The 15438-nt window shown below is 55.1% G+C and overlaps 7 protein-coding genes across 7 annotated transcripts; 4 read left to right on the top strand and 3 right to left on the bottom strand.

The window, feature by feature from the left end:
* Positions 1-183: 183 nt before the first annotated feature.
* On the top strand, positions 184-5171 carry J4E88_006848 (uncharacterized protein; the record flags this gene model as incomplete). The annotated part of the gene is made up of 3 exons (XM_049400470.1): positions 184-300; positions 362-3403; positions 3453-5171. The coding sequence occupies 3 exons, from the start codon at positions 184-186 to the stop codon at positions 5169-5171; spliced, it is 4878 nt and encodes a 1625-aa protein (XP_049254089.1).
* Positions 5172-6042: 871 nt separating this feature from the next.
* On the bottom strand, positions 6043-6838 carry J4E88_006847 (uncharacterized protein; the record flags this gene model as incomplete). Its single annotated transcript, XM_049400469.1, has 2 exons — positions 6043-6427; positions 6489-6838. 2 exons carry the CDS (start codon positions 6836-6838, stop codon positions 6043-6045), a joined length of 735 nt encoding a protein of 244 aa, XP_049254088.1.
* Positions 6839-8140: 1302 nt separating this feature from the next.
* Positions 8141-8542, top strand: J4E88_006846 (uncharacterized protein; the record flags this gene model as incomplete). The annotated part of the gene is made up of 1 exon (XM_049400468.1): positions 8141-8542. The coding sequence occupies one exon, from the start codon at positions 8141-8143 to the stop codon at positions 8540-8542; it is 402 nt and encodes a 133-aa protein (XP_049254087.1).
* A 1553-nt stretch (positions 8543-10095) lies between these two features.
* On the top strand, positions 10096-11699 carry J4E88_006845 (uncharacterized protein; the record flags this gene model as incomplete). Its single annotated transcript, XM_049400467.1, has 2 exons — positions 10096-10099; positions 10144-11699. 2 exons carry the CDS (start codon positions 10096-10098, stop codon positions 11697-11699), a joined length of 1560 nt encoding a protein of 519 aa, XP_049254086.1.
* A 115-nt stretch (positions 11700-11814) lies between these two features.
* J4E88_006844 (uncharacterized protein) lies at positions 11815-14201 on the bottom strand (the record flags this gene model as incomplete). The annotated part of the gene is made up of 3 exons (XM_049400466.1): positions 11815-12912; positions 12966-13538; positions 13965-14201. 3 exons carry the CDS (start codon positions 14199-14201, stop codon positions 11815-11817), a joined length of 1908 nt encoding a protein of 635 aa, XP_049254085.1.
* Positions 14202-14248: 47 nt separating this feature from the next.
* On the bottom strand, positions 14249-14675 carry J4E88_006843 (uncharacterized protein; the record flags this gene model as incomplete). Its single annotated transcript, XM_049400465.1, has 3 exons — positions 14249-14314; positions 14372-14536; positions 14592-14675. 3 exons carry the CDS (start codon positions 14673-14675, stop codon positions 14249-14251), a joined length of 315 nt encoding a protein of 104 aa, XP_049254084.1.
* A 112-nt stretch (positions 14676-14787) lies between these two features.
* On the top strand, positions 14788-15414 carry J4E88_006842 (uncharacterized protein; the record flags this gene model as incomplete). Its single annotated transcript, XM_049400464.1, has 1 exon — positions 14788-15414. The coding sequence occupies one exon, from the start codon at positions 14788-14790 to the stop codon at positions 15412-15414; it is 627 nt and encodes a 208-aa protein (XP_049254083.1).
* Positions 15415-15438: the final 24 nt, after the last annotated feature.

The raw sequence follows: 15438 nt of genomic DNA, 5'->3' as shown, positions 1-15438 counted from the left end.
TCGGCGTCGTTCCGTATACGCTGGGTACGGGGCGCGGCATTGGCGTCGTCTCTTCGCCATCCATGCTTCAAGACGCTCTCTGCGCCCTTCCACTCTCCCAAGAGAAGCAGGATGCTTCCACGCGCGGCCTTGTAGCGACTGCGACCCCATCTCGAGACGACGCTCCAAGACTACAAAGCCACCATGGCGGGCGCAATCGTGAGCCAGACATGGATCCTCACCAAGAAGACGCTGCTCGTCGTCTTCGTGCGCCACTGGTTCTTCACGAGTGTCCGCGCATTCTGGGCTCCCATTATCTTTGTATGTCGACGCCTTGTCGCCCCCCTCCGCACAACAATGGCTAACCAGGGCTCTGCCGCAGATGTTCTTCATATCTTATGCGAAAAACTTCTTTGTCCCGCCGTCAGAGTACGGCATCGGTGAGCCGTCTCTCATCCGCTCCTTTCCCGACGCCCTCGGTGCTGCCCAAGGCGGCCGTGACAAGGTCGTCTTCGTCAACAACGGACACACTGGTGGCGACATTCAAGACGTCATTGCACAGCTATCCACCCAGGTCCGCGACGCTGGCCTGCAGGCCGTGACTATTCAGCAGGATGTTCAACTGCTTTCGACGTGCGAGAGCTCGCTGCGGGGCGCCAGCACATGCTATGGTGCAGTGTCCTTCCTTTCCAGTCCGAGCCAAGGCCAGGGCGAGAGCTGGAACTACACCATCCGATCCGACGGAGCGCTGGGAGAGGAAATCTACGTGGGCCAGGACGACAACGATGTCCAGATCTACATTCTGCCCTTCCAGCGCGCCATCGACCAGGCCATCGCCTCCGTCGAGGGCTCTGCTGCCATCCCCGCCACCGACGAGTACCCGTACACAGAGCGTACGCAGCAAGAATACGACGATCGCATCAGGACCCTGTACATGGGCGCACTCATCAACATCATGGGCGTGGCTCTGTACATTGGCGTGTGCGGCGTCACCTATCAGCTCACGGGGCAAATGGCCGAGGAGAGAGAACGCGGCATATCCCAGCTAGTCGAAGCCATGTCGCCCGCCAAAAAGCCATGGCACACGCAGTTTGCCCGTCTTCTGTCCATGCATATTGCTTTCGACATCATCTACTTCCCGGGCTGGGTCATTATGGGCGCCATCCTTTGGGCTCTGGCTTTCCAAACCTCCAACCCTGCCATATTGATCATCTTCCACATCCTTGCTGGCCTGTCCTTGACCAGCTTCTCCATCTTCGGCGCAGCTTTCTTCCGCAAAGCCCAACTATCTGGTATCACCATCGTCATCGTCCCGATCCTCCTGGCCATCATCGCCCAAGTCGCTGGACCTTTCAGCACAGCTGCTGTATACGTTCTGAGCCTGCTCTTTCCGTCCATCAACTACGTCTTCTTCATTATTTGCGTGGCCCGTTTTGAGCGACAGCTCGTTGGAATGAACCTCGTCCAAGCCGCGCCCGACTACCAGGACCACATCTGGACTACTCCCGGCATCGTCTTCTGCATATTTGCCATTATACAGACTTTTGTGTACCCTGTTCTGGGCGCTCTTGTTGAGCGCTGGCTCTACGGCACCGTTTCGGCCGACCGGAAGACTACAACGTCTTCGCCGGATCACAACATCATCCTGACAAACTTTTGTAAGCACTGGACTCCCAGTTGGTTTCGCAGCAACGTCCTTACCAAGTTCGGCGTCAAGCCACCGGAAACAGTCGTCGCCGTGCAAGACTTCAGCATGAAGGCGCGCAAAGGCCAGATTATGGTTTTGCTTGGTGCCAATGGTAGTGGCAAGTCCACCACGCTGGACGCCATCGCGGGTCTCAACTCCATCACTAGTGGAGCGATCGAGATTGATGGCACCGGAGGCCTTGGACTGTGCCCCCAGAAAAATGTCATGTGGGATGAGTTGACTGTTTACGAACACGTTCGTATCTTTAACCAGTTAAAGTCAACCGGCACCTACGATACCAAAGATACCATCGAAAACCTGATACGCGCTTGCGATCTGGGGCACAAGATCAGAGCACAGTCCTGCACACTTTCTGGGGGTCAAAAGCGCAAGCTTCAGCTGGCCATGATGTTCACCGGCGGTTCAAAAGTCTGCTGCGTCGATGAGGTGTCGTCCGGATTGGATCCACTCTCGCGAAGGAAGATCTGGGAGATTCTACTCGCTGAGCGGGGTGACCGCACCTTCTTGCTCACGACACATTTTCTCGACGAGGCAGATGTCCTTGCCGACTACGTTGCCATCCTTTCCCGCGGTATCCTCAAAACCAAGGGTACTTCGGTTCAGCTCAAACATGAAGTCGGCGCTGGATACCACGTTACGTATCCGAAAGACGCTCCTGTCAAGCCCCCAGTGGATGCCATCAAGAAACCGGCACCTTCCGAAGGCATGCTACAGTACCAATTCGAGAACGCACTGCCCGCCACCAAATTCGTTGATATTCTGAGACATCATGACGTCAAGAACTACGACATTGTTGGCCCGACATTGGAGGATGTCTTCCTGGCCAATGCTGAGGAAGTCAAGGAGTACAACCTAATGGACGCTGACCACGGTGGGCAAGCTGGAACCCCAACGTCGGACAAGGATCGAGACGTACCTTCAGATCACTCTGACACCGACAAGACGCTAGAAATGAGCAAAGGTCGTGGCACTAGTCTACTCAGGCAGATACTCATACTTGTACAGAAGCGTATCACCATTGTCAAACGCAACTTTTGGCCCTACATATTCGCTTTACTCCTTCCGATTGTGGCGGCGGGACTAGTCACACTGTTCCTAAAGGATTACGAGGCTGTGGGATGCGATCCTGGAGCCAGCGCTAACGACCCTACCATATTCTCGCTTTCCAACGTAGACGATGTCCCTCTCATCCCCATCGGTCCGGCAAGTACCGTCGGTCCTGCTATCGACACCATCATTCAACGAACAGGAGTCTCCGAGGACAGTTTTCACCTCGTGGACACACTCGATGAATTCAACGACTACGTCAACACGCGTTTCCGCAACATCACACCCGGTGGCTTCTTCCTAAATGATAACGGCCCGCCACTCATGGCTTACCTTGCTAATGGCGGTGTCATCGGTGGCCTCATCACACTGAATACTCTCGACAACATCTTGACAAACATCACCATCTCCACACAGTACCAGCAATTCGCCGTGCCATTTGCTCCTAATATGGGTGACACGCTACAGCTGATTTTGTATTTTGGCCTGGCCATGTGTGTCTACCCAGCGCTATTTGCTCTATATCCGACACAAGAGCGGCTTAGGAATGTCCGAGCGCTGCACTACAGCAACGGTATCCGGGCTGTGCCACTGTGGCTGGCATACACGGCGTTTGATTTCCTGTTCGTGCTTGTGATCTCTGCCGTCACTACAGGGATCTTTGCTGCAGTAAGTTCCTATTGGCACATACAAATCTGCATGGCTAACGTTGCTACAGGCTTCCGATGCGTGGTATGCACCAGGGTACCTCTTCGTGGTGTTCTTTCTCTACGGCCTGTGTGCGACGCTCTTTGCTTACCTAATCTCCATTGTCGTCACGTCGCAACTGGCGGCATTTGCCTTCGCTGCTGGAGGCATGGTGTCGCTCTACCTGATATACTTTATCGGTTACATGGCCATACTGACTTACGCACCCGCATACGCCATTGACTCCTACATTCAGTACTTCCACTGGACTGTCTCGTTGATCTCGCCCTCAGCAAGCCTACTGAGGACGCAACTGCTTTCTCTCAACTCTTTCAGCGTACTATGCGATGGCAATCAAATTCCCAGCTATCCTGGCGCTTTGACAGTGTACGGAGGACCCATTTTGTATCTCATTGTACAAATCATATTGCTTTTCACCGCTCTCGTGTGGTGGGACTCGGGCTACCGACCCGCGTTTCTCAACCGAGAAAAAAGCCGTCAGCAGCACTCGGAAGAGAACGTGGATACCATCCCTCCTGCTGTCGCTGCCGAGATAACACGCGCTGAGCAGAGCAAAGACAGCCTACGTGCGCTGCATTTACACAAAACGTTCGGCTCCAATCACGCTGTGAACGACATCACCTTTGGCATCCCCCAAGGCCAGGTTTTCGCTCTTCTTGGTCCCAATGGTGCTGGAAAGTCCTCGACTATCTCGCTCATCCGTGGAGACATTCATCCTACGACACACATCAACGGAGGTGGTGACGTTCTGATCGAAGACATCTCAATCATCAGCAAGCGTGCAGCCGCACGAGGTCATCTCGGTGTGTGTCCGCAATTCGATGCCATGGATTCAATGACAGTAACGGAGCATCTGTACTTCTACGCTCGCGCTCGCGGCGTCCCCGACCCAAAGACCAGTGTTGATGCGATCCTCCAGGCTACCAGTTTGGGGCGCTTTCACGACCGTCTCGCGTCCAAACTCTCGGGTGGTAACAAGCGGAAGCTCAGTCTGGGCATTGCATTGATGGGCAATCCGTCTGTTTTACTGTTGGACGAACCGTCCTCGGGTATGGATGCAGCTGCGAAGAGAGTCATGTGGCGCACACTGCTCGGTGTAGCGGCACCTGGGCGTGCCTTGTTGATCACCACTCATTCCATGGAAGAAGCGGACAAGCTCGCCACCCGCGTCGGTATCATGAAGCGCAAAATGCTTGCGCTGGGGACAGTCAGTGATCTAGGGCAGCAGTATGGCGATGCTTGGGTCGTACAGCTTGTGCTCAAATCTGCACCCGAAACCACAGAAAAAGAGATGGAAGCCGTAAAGCAATGGGTTCAGAGCAAGATTCCCGGTGTTCAGCTCGACAAGTGGGGTTCGCGAGGTGGAGGCCACGGACAACTCCGATTCAAAGTACTAAAGGCTGCTTCCCCCGAATCGACTGCATCGCCCGCGCATCTTGACAATGCTCAAGATGGCAAGGTCACCGAAGCAGAGGTTCATCAAATCAACACTTCGTCCTCAGCTGCTTCAGCATCTGATCTAGGCGGCATTCCCGGCCTCATCCAGTTGCTAGAATCTAATCGCCAAGAGCTAGGCTTGGAATACTACTCGGTTTCGCCTACCACCTTGGACGAGGTGTTCCTCCGTGTTGTTGGCGAGGAGGAGGAAGAGACGAGTGGAAAGAAACCAAAGGGTACAAAGAGGAATGGATGGGGTCGCTTCATATGCTGTGGCTTGCTGCCTGCTTAGAGTGTAAACACTGTCGCAGAGACAAGCTGCCAGGCAAGCAACGAGCAGTCAGGATAATGAGTGATTGGGAAACTTCTCCCTGAGCCTTGACGTTGTATGATACCACAGCATTTAGCTTCTGTATATAGCTTGTCTAGTTATCCCACTTTATAATAGTCGAGCCCTAGTCTTTTCGCCTTGAAGCTTGTTGAGCACGTTCCGCAGTCCTCACACGTCTTTTCCCAAATTCTCAGAATCGACTAGTGGAGTCTATGGGATGCTGGTGTTAAGATAACCCGACTTCGCCGTGAGTTCTCGGTAATCCTCAGCCCTTCTTTGTAGCGTCGCGCACCTGCTCACTCAACAGGCCATGTTGTATCACTCACTATCTGGTCGATATACTTCTTCCCAATAAAATTCATCATGCCTCTCATTTGAGTCATAGCTCTTACTGCTGTCGAACAGTGTCTCGGTGTATATTGCAATCTTCTCGGTACTGAGGTGCTGCTACGGGATTAACTGCTCTTCCTTTTCTCTCAGATGCAGCCAGCTCTCCAAGATATCGAAGATCATTGAGTAGACTTCATGTCTTGACCGTTTGTTCAAGCGACCCCGGTCGACAAGCGTTGCAGTTCGTATGCGTGTTCATCAGACGGCTCTACACACATAGTCAAGTCCAACCCAGGTTGCGAATGAGCGCTCCAGACATATCGAGGAAGACGCACATGTGTGGTGACTCTGGGGCAGGGGAACTCTAAAACGGATTTGAAGATTTATTTACTTATAATTATGTAGACAACGTAATGTAGGCTGGCCTGCAGCTACTATAATAGAGGAGATATAGATATATAGCGCATCATGTGAAGAGGAGTCTACACACCGACACTGGGGTCTAAGAGATGAAGTACTTTGCTTGCACCGCGCGAGTGGCAGCCCCCTTAGTAGCCCCCTTGGCAGCAGCAGCAGCAGCAGCTCCTGCTCCTGCTCCTGCTCCTGCTGCCGCTCCAGCCGCCGCACCACCAGCTGCCATGTTGCTCATAACAAATCGCGCGGCCTGAGCCGCGTTAGCACCATACGACAGGTGAGGTGCCAAGATGATAGGCTGGCCTGCACAGATGAGGTCGCCAGGTGCGCAGATGATTTTAGTGTTTGCTGCTGCGACTTTGCCGACCGGTTTGCCGTTGTTTGGGTCACCGAATATGACTGCGCTAGACACAAATGCCGAGTCCTCGGCACTAAGCATATCAGCAGCATTGTGGACAAGCTGACCACCTTGTCTAGATCTCTTGTTAGACTTGCGAATCATGTGAAAGATATTGAGGGCAGTGTGTTACTTACGAGTAGCCTGCCATTACTAGTGTAGTGTCCGGGCATTGGGCCCGAACCTGTCCGACCATCTGTGCCATGAGCTGGCTGCCTCCTTTGTCTCCACCAACAAGAAAACCAGGCACATCTGCTGGGTACTGGATGCCCTGAACAGCGACGTTACCAGCACCTCCCATCATCGCGCCAAGAGCGATAGCAAAAGGTGGTCCAGCAATTGAACCCATATTGCCCAACTCAGTCGTTCCGCGGGCAAAGAGGACAGTCATGGGCTTGCAGCCGCCGCCGCTCTTCACATCATTTTGTGAGATTGAGGCGAGGGCGGCAAGTGTGACTGATGGTAGGAAAAAAATAAGGAATTTCATAATGATAGAGTCGTCTCGCTATGTTCCGTCAAGGAAGCGATATTAGGGTATTACAAAGTATTATGCGAATATGGATAAAACAAGTACGGGTATTGGAAGAGAAGATGTGGAATGTATGGACTGCTGTTCACCACAAAAAGCATGCGACAAGCCCCTTTATAGTATCATGTAGCAAGATGCCATGGTTAACGCTGTTCATTTAACCACCGCTTTTTATGAGTTTGAACATGTAGTATACTCACCTGTCATGTTTTCACTTGTTTTCCAAAGACACATCAAACGTCATGCCAGACCGCATGTAGCACGCATACTGGCAGTCAAGAGTGTCGTGCGACATATTCTATGAGCCCTTCCATGTCGGTTCAAGCTCGTCGGGAACGGGGTTGGGGCTAGAGCTACATGCCAGTAGCCGTTGTCCCCACGCACCTGGCCAGGTCTGCGACAGCTGTTGCCGAGGTGGACGAGCGATGTGCATGGGCAGCAGGAACGATCGAGGCGACGAGCTTCACATGGCGAAGCTGCCATGAGATTTGTGGCGGTGTCTCCTGTCCCTGAGTCTGGTGCTCTGTCGTTCGCGTTCCTTGTCGTCAACTGCCCTCTGGATTGCGCTCAAGGCTCCCGACTTTGCGCTTGGACAATGTGAAGGGCCAATCGCATCCACATAAGTATGTCTGAGCTGAATCAGAGTTCTCGACATCTCACAACGTCATCGGCAACCTGGTGTTCGGCCAAAACCATGTCTCATGACTTTGGGAGTTGTCGCATCGCGTCACATGCTGTGGCTGTTTCAGAAACCCGTTCCATGCCTCCACACCTCGAATCGTCGTGCGTTCCAGAGTCCAGGCCAAGCAACGTTCCAAGCCTACGGTAGCACAACATGCCGGCGATGGAAACAACATGGTGCGCATATATCGTCGCGAAGATGCCGCGGTCCGCAAAAGCTTGGTGGAGTCTTGCAGTCAGCCATGCGGCCAAGGACTCGGGGAAGGGCGATGTCGAAGTAGCTGTGGGCCGACAGATCATGGCCCAACATCCTTGGCCACTGCTGTGAGTCTGCGCTGATCAGGCCCGTGCAATATGTCTCCATTTTGGACGTGTTGAAAAGGGCTGAACGCTGGTAGCAAGGCGAAATAAAGGGCGGCAGTGCCTCTTTGGTGTTGCGCGTTGGCCGTAGGAACCACCCCGCCTTCGCCCTAAGAGGAAGGTGCTAGCGACTGTGCAATATCCCCGTCTGTGGTGGTCCATTTGTATAATTGTCTACGACGCAGCCTCGAGTCCAAGTGTTGGTAACACACAGGCAACATGCCTCTTCAGGTCCACCGCATAACCTCGGCAGCCGACTTTGAAACCTTCGTCGCCATACAGATCGCCGCCTTTGCCAACGGCGGTGGTATCACTTCCCTGCTCACGCCTAACCCCATCACCGACGAGTACATCCAAAAGTCTATCGAAAAGCACGTCAAGTCTTGGCGCGACGAGCCTGACGTTGTATATCTCAAAGTCATCGATACCGACGCCCATGGCAAGATGATCGCAGGCGCCAAATGGCGCATCAACGAGCGGGAGCGCAGTGAGGAAGAAGCCAGCAAGATGTATCCAGTGCCAGATGATGAAGCCAAGGGAAGACAGGGCTTGCTAGACTTCATGGTATTCCTGAGTCGAGTAAGAAGGGAGTACATGGGAACGAAGCCCTTTTACTGCTAGTATCCAGCGCGCTACGTCGGAAGGTGTTGCTGACGGACAGCAGTTTTGCATATCCTCGTAACGCACCCAGATCACCACCGCCGAGGTGCAGGATCTATGTTACTTGAGTGGGGTACCAAGCAAGCGGACCGCGCGAGACTACCTGCCTTCTTGGAGTCGTCCCCGATGGGCAAGCCTTTGTACGGGAGAATGGGATTTCAAGCTAAAGAAGGTAAGTCTTGAGCCTGAAAGCATACATGTGCTACTACTTCTGCGTGTATGGCACACGCTAACTCTATGCTCTCAATGCTACAGTGGTCACGTGGGACTTGTCAAAATATGGCTTGGAGGGGACAGATACCAGTACAGTGATGCTTCGTGAGCCCAGCATACACGCGATATGAGGTGCTATAGATGCGACCTCGTGTGAAAGAGAAGCCGAAGGTTGTTGGAAATGGCGGGTAAGGACACGGCACCTCCAAGACGTGTGCGCCCGCACTATTCTCTCTAGCAGCCTCTCCACGAAAGCGACGTCGCTCCTTCTACATGATATATCTGTTCCCCACGCTGACTTGGACTTTCACGCCTCTTTTGCTCAAAGCCTCGACCCTTCTTGTGAACTCGTTCTGCTCTTCACTCTTTTCCAACGCCAGAACCTTCGCGGTTTCCTCCAAAACAACTTCGGTCAACTGGTCCATCTTATCTAGCGCAGCTAGGAAGCGCTCACTCCTATCTCCGCTTTGTTTGCTTTTCGGAGCAATGCAGGGCTGCACAAGAACAAAAGCCTTGATCTCGGAGATGGCTAGTCCCGCACACCAAAAGAAAAGATCCGCAGTCTGCAGGCCAAGGAACTTGAGGGAGAAATTGGCGCAAATGTAGGAGAGACATTCGGCCCGTATCTGGCGACAGACGCGGAAGGCAGAAAGATGCAGCACAGATGCGGCGAGATGCTCCGGCTTAGTGCAATTTGCGATCACGAGCGAAGAAAGCTCTGGGTAGATGGCCATGGCGTAGATCATATTTCGTATCTCGCCTGGTAACTCGAGAAATGCACCGTGTGTCTTTTGTGACTGCATTGGATTAGCTGGCTAGATTGACTCAGTAACGACACGTTGGGTGTATGTTATGTACGTGTGACGCTAACCCACTGACGCGGAGCTGTTTGTGGCGCAACCATTTGGTCCTCATCGTCTTCATCATGTGCCGGAGAGAGACGTTTCTGGTGGCAGGACAGGGACAAGGGATTGATACAGCTTTCGCAATGATGGGGACTGCGGGCAGCTGCCGCCTTACCGCATTAGGATAGTCCACCTTGATGATCGCAGCGCGCCTGGGTAGCTCTCTTGTTAAGGCGTGACAAGCAATTGCGGAGTTCTCGGAGGTGCCAAGACAACGTCACAAGTTTGAGACAGCGACTTGGCACTCTCGCTCCTCAACCAAGCTCGCCACGATGCTCTCGCGCGCGTGTACACGCTCAAGCGCTTTCCTGGGAGCTCGCGCTACACCATGTCCTTTTGCTCGCCCCCCACCAGTGCTGCTCCGACGCGGAAAACGCACCAAAGCCAGCTATCCCGATGGGTCGGAGCACGATGCAACGACGAAATCCAAGCCCTCGCTCCTAGGCCGGCTCAGAGGCTCACGCTCCATCTTCGAGGATGACGCGAAAATGGATCAGGCAATGCGTCCGCTGTCCGATGCCGAACTCGAACGCGACGATCTGCCCGTCATCAACTGGTACGAGCAGGACTTGGACAAAGGCACGCCGCAGCGCCTGATTGAGCGCATAGCCACGCCCGAAGACCGCAAGAAGGACAGAGACATGTACCTGATGATAGAAGAGTCTCGGAAGAACCCCGACCATGACGACGCAACTTTGAACCGGCGGCTCATCGACAGCCTCCTGACAAATCCAAACTTCGCCGAACTGACGGATGAGCTCCAGCTCATCAAAAAAGGCATCAAGTCGAGGGAGGAGCTCCAGCAACTGAAACAACAGGGCGCTGCCAAGGCAGAGGCAGAGAGCAAGCAGTTCAACGCCGGCTTACGGATGGCGACACTTGAAATACTACAAGACGTCCTCGAGGACCCGGACATCGGAGACGCAAAGGCCGACCTGCAAGCGTGCATCGACCACATGCCTGAGGTGGAAAACATAGACAATCCCGTGTTCCAGGCTATGCTGAACAAGGCAATGCACAAGCTTGAGGGCAACGAAGCTATGCAGAACAAGGTCGCCGCTATGCGTAAACGCCCCGACTCCGAATTGGAGCGCGAGTGGCAGACTTATCAGAGAGAGACCGAAGACGCCATTGCTCAAGCAGAGACTCCAGACGAGGACCTGACTATGGCGACACCCGAAGACATGCAGGACGTGGACAAGCTCCTGCACCAGATGCGGGATGTCATGAAGTCGTTGGGTGGCGATACCGGGCTCGAAGCCGAACTCGACGCAGCGATCAACGAAGACTCCACATCGGGCCAAGATGAAGAGGGTGTGTTCGAGCGTGAAATGGACCCCCAAGAATTGGCCGAAGAGCTGAAGAAGCTCGCCCAGTCCAAAGCATCGCAGCCCGGAGAGCTTGTGGAGGACGAAGAAGATGTTCCCGCTGAGCTCCAGGCCAAGGTTGACGAAATCATGAAAGACCCGAAGCTGATGGAGAAGCTAATGTACATACAAAAGCTCATTTCCGAGAACAAGCAACAGCAAGGCGATCTGACTTCTATCGCCCACGAAACTGCGCCTGACCCCTACCAACTCGCTGACAGCCGCACTGCGCCGCTCAGCGAGCGTATGGCTGCTGCCCTCCAAGACCCAGAGCACGTTGCCGCTCTCCAACGCCTCCGCGTCGACCTCCCCCCACCGTTCAACATTGCGCCCGCCCTGAAATCGTTCAATAAAGCCATTGAGCTTGCCTATATCGGCGCAAACGATGACATCCGCCGAATACTCTGGCGCTCGTACCAGAAAGCGCGATCGTTGCCCACGTTCCTACAAAACATTGGTGACGAGGCGTGGGACATACTGTACTACTCGCAAGCGGTCACCTGGGGCAGTAACCAGAACCGAGAGAATCATCTCAGGATGCTGCTGGCCGACCTTGAGAGCATAGGGAGAGATGGGCCACCTACCCATCCCAGTACGCTCGCTGATGGAGGTGTTGAGCAACTAAACACATGACCGGCTTGAAGACCAGGTGTAACTGTACGATATGACGATTTATATATGATACCCCACCCAATATATTCGCAATGGAATAGCCCTTTGCAAACGTTGCGCTGTCTTTACAACGCCCTCATCCGCATTCGTTTGCTCCACCATCTACCTTTGGTCTCTGATACCAGCTCTCATGCAGATAATCTTTCTTTGGTCCGTCCACCTTGTATCTGATCATGAACCGATCGATCTTTGCACCACAAAACTTGACATCGCAGTCATTCTGATACGTGTCGGGATCGCACCAATGGCAGCCCGTAGCCATCCAGCCGCCAGCCTGGTCATCAGGCGCGTGGAAGCGCCAGGTATTGAATAGCTTTCCGACGCTTTTTTCGTCGTCTTCAACAAACCATGCGGTGATCTCATCGCTTGTTTCGTTGTACCGATAGACGTAACGACGGGTCGCAGGGAATGACAGCCCAGCGTCCATGGTGAATGTCCCTTGTTCGATATACAAGTATTCGGAGGCGTAGGTCGCTGCATCGGTAGATTGACGCGGATGGAAGTGAGCTGTACCCACGAATGTGCCACCGGGTGTCTGGGTGCGTGAATCAATTTTGCGCGTCATCTTCCAGACACCTTGCATGCCTGCGAACACGGCCGCTGCAACAAACCGAGCATGCTCCTGGGATGCCTCGAGTATTCCGGCAACTTCGCTGACTACTGCCTTGGCTTGCAGACTGCTATCTCTGTGTCGATAGCGCGATGGGAATGCGGGACCCGATTGGCTACCGAATAGGGTGTCGTCACGTGAGACGCCCGTTTCTCGTGCGAACTCTTCCATTAGTCCAACGTAGTCGGCCATCCAGAACTGCGGCACTTGCAAGGACCTCTGACCCATGGCATTTTGCATATGCCTCGTATCATCATACGTGTACAAGGCGGATGAGAGAGACGCCGACTGCTCAGGCTCTCGTTTGGCCCAGCGTTGTGCCAGAAGTCGAGCCTGCATTTCCATCACGCCCCAGTAAGGGCCTTCGTAGAAACCCACGAACCCAATTGTAGGTATTTGCTGCGAAAAGACGGAACCACGTGACAGGAGATATGGTATGCGCGGATTCGGGTTGTCGCTGCCGTCAGCGAGAAGGGATTGGACACGGGCGTCGAGCCAATCGAGGTCGGCTTTGTAGCCTGTGGCTTCAATGATACCGACCACATCACTCAGTCTGCTCTCGCCCTGTAAAGTGTCAGCCTTTTCGATGCGCCTAGGCTCTCGAGTAAGCGGAGTACCATAGCTTTTGCGCCTGGCCCATGGAACCAGGGCTCATATTGGCCAAGACGAATCCCTAGGCAATCACCGTTGGCTGCCTGCTCGACGTGTTCAACCCATCCCCGGACTGGCACAATGATGCCACTTCTGACAAACTCCATATACGTGTCGGTTATACCGGTGTAGCCAGGGTGTCGTGTCTGGGTCGCCGTGTACGCGAGCTCTGAGAAGCCGACGTCGGCGTGATGGCAGCCTATACTTGATCGTAAGAAGTCGTGGCCTTTCTTTGCTTTTTCTGGTGGAACGGTGCTGATAGCTGCAGAGATGTCACCATGGCCGCGACGGGACAGGTTGTAGAGAATCAGATCAAGGGGAAGGAATCTGGGTGCTGGCTTGAAATGCCCGTCGTGGGTCTGAGGGTCTTGTGGAAGGTAGCGGGGCAGGCAGTAGAAGGGACGATTGATGACGTGGAAAACCCTGCTGTCGGCGTGGGAGGGTGTTATTCCACCAGGCGAGTGCTTTGCGTTGGAGATCTGAGAAGCAGCCTGAGAAGCAGCCTCTGAGCCGCTGATGCCGCCTCCAATCACGACTATCTTGCCGGGGGTTTCCGTCAGGGCAGAGAGAGTCCGAAATCGTGAGGAGTGTTGGATGTTTGAGAGAGGGTGGGAGGGAACGGGATTGAAGGTGTGGGCTGGCTTGTTAAAGAAGCCGCTGGCGACGACGAGTCGATCAAAGGTACGGCATGTTAGCTGACGGGTGCCGTCGGCACTGACCACTCTCCAAGTATGATCTTCTTGCAGTGATGCGCTGACAACTCGGTGCTCGAGGAGTATGTCGTCAGTTAAGCCAAGGGTTTCTGAATACGCCGCAAGATAGCGGCCCACGTGCCTAAAGATGCATGTACGAAGTCAGTAACTGTCTCACAGCATGCTGTACACGGATTCTACCTGCCACGCTTTGGGAAAGACAGGCGGAACAGCTAGTGGATCGGCAGCAGGGTTCGAGATATCTACATGTACCGATGTCCAAGCCAGATCAGAAAAGGCAACAGTGTATCTGCTCAGGTTGGTGCGCATCTCCGGACTGCACTTGTCGCCAAATTCCCCGCGGTCATGTCTCCACATGCCGCCTACACGGTCTGCGGCCTCGTAGACGGTGACTGCGAAGCCGTGCTGTCTGCAGATGTGTGCAGCCGCCAGACCCGCGGGCCCAGCGCCGACGACGCAGACGGACTGTTGCTCGACCGGGGCATCCATGGCCAGGACGGGGTTGGGAATTCGGGGCAGCAGTGTCTGAACAGAGGCTATTCGGAGAGTAGGCCAGCGTTGATGAGGGTGCCTTTGATGGTCTGGAACTGTGTCTTTCCATGCTGGGTAGGCGTCAGCAAAGGGCCAGGGCACGCTGCGGGGGTTCTGGGGCGGCGGACTGAAATCAGATATCGAATGTGGCCCAGGTCAGTGACGGAGCGGTGTTGGTCGAACTCGGAGCGTGCAAAGCGGCGCATGTCTCGTCGTGCGCCTGCGTCGGGGATGCTGGCGGTGCTGCGGACAATGTCTCGCCACAGGGCCAGGGCGCGCTGGCGCTGGATGAACTGCAGGACCGTCAGCGGGCGTGGCGCCGGGCCGGATGCGTCGTGGGACAGGTACGTGGTCCAGGCCCACGGGGGATTTTCCTCGTGCGCGCAGGCGGGAGGGCGGCTTGGAGGCGACGGTCGCGTAGGCGCGCAGCATGGCGGTGCGATGTGTCGAGGGCGCGTCCCAGTGCCCAAGGTTGGCGGTGGGCGGTGGGCGGTTGGTGGTGGGCGGCTGGCTGGCGGCGGAATCGTCACCTTACCTCACCACCATGCACTCGCCCCAGGCCCTCGCGCGCATGCAGACGGTGCAGACGCTGCTGCGCCAGGACGCCGCCCTCAGTGCCTACGAGGCGCCCCAGCGACCCTGCCCCGTCGCGTTCCACTGGGTCCCCTCTGCTCTCGACCTCCGCCCGGGCGAGCTCGACGCCTGCCTCGGCCTCGTCCACGCCACGTCGGGCCACGACTACGCGGCTTCGGCCATGGGCTGGGACCCGCGCAGGAAGCGCGACGAGATGCTCGACGCCGACATGATGTATCTGCTGCTGCGCCCGGCCCAGGGCGGCCCCGACGCCATCCTCGGCTTCACCTCCTTCATGTTCACCCACGACGACCCCCCGCACCACGACCGCCCTGTCCTCTACATCTACGAGATCCATCTCCACGAGCGCCTGCGAGGACAGGGCCTCGGGTCCCGCCTCGTCCAGTTCGTCGAGAGCGTGGCGCGCGCATGTCACATCCCCAAGACGATGCTGACCGTCTTCACCGCAAACACGCGCGCAAAGAGCATGTACCACAGCCTGGGCTACACCAGGGACGAGTGCAGCCCCGACGACAGGATCACGAGAAACAGCGTCATCCCCGCCGAATACGCCATCATGAGCAAGTCGATGGACTGAACACCATACATTGCTAGTCTTCAT

Source organism: Alternaria novae-zelandiae (genome assembly GCF_023758075.1).
Source record: "Alternaria novae-zelandiae strain BMP 2774 chromosome Unknown scaffold_13, whole genome shotgun sequence".
In the NCBI taxonomy this organism is placed as follows: Eukaryota; Fungi; Ascomycota; class Dothideomycetes; order Pleosporales; family Pleosporaceae; genus Alternaria; species Alternaria novae-zelandiae.
The sequence above is the reverse complement of the archived record's forward strand: the minus strand, read 5'-3'. Positions and strand labels throughout refer to the sequence as shown.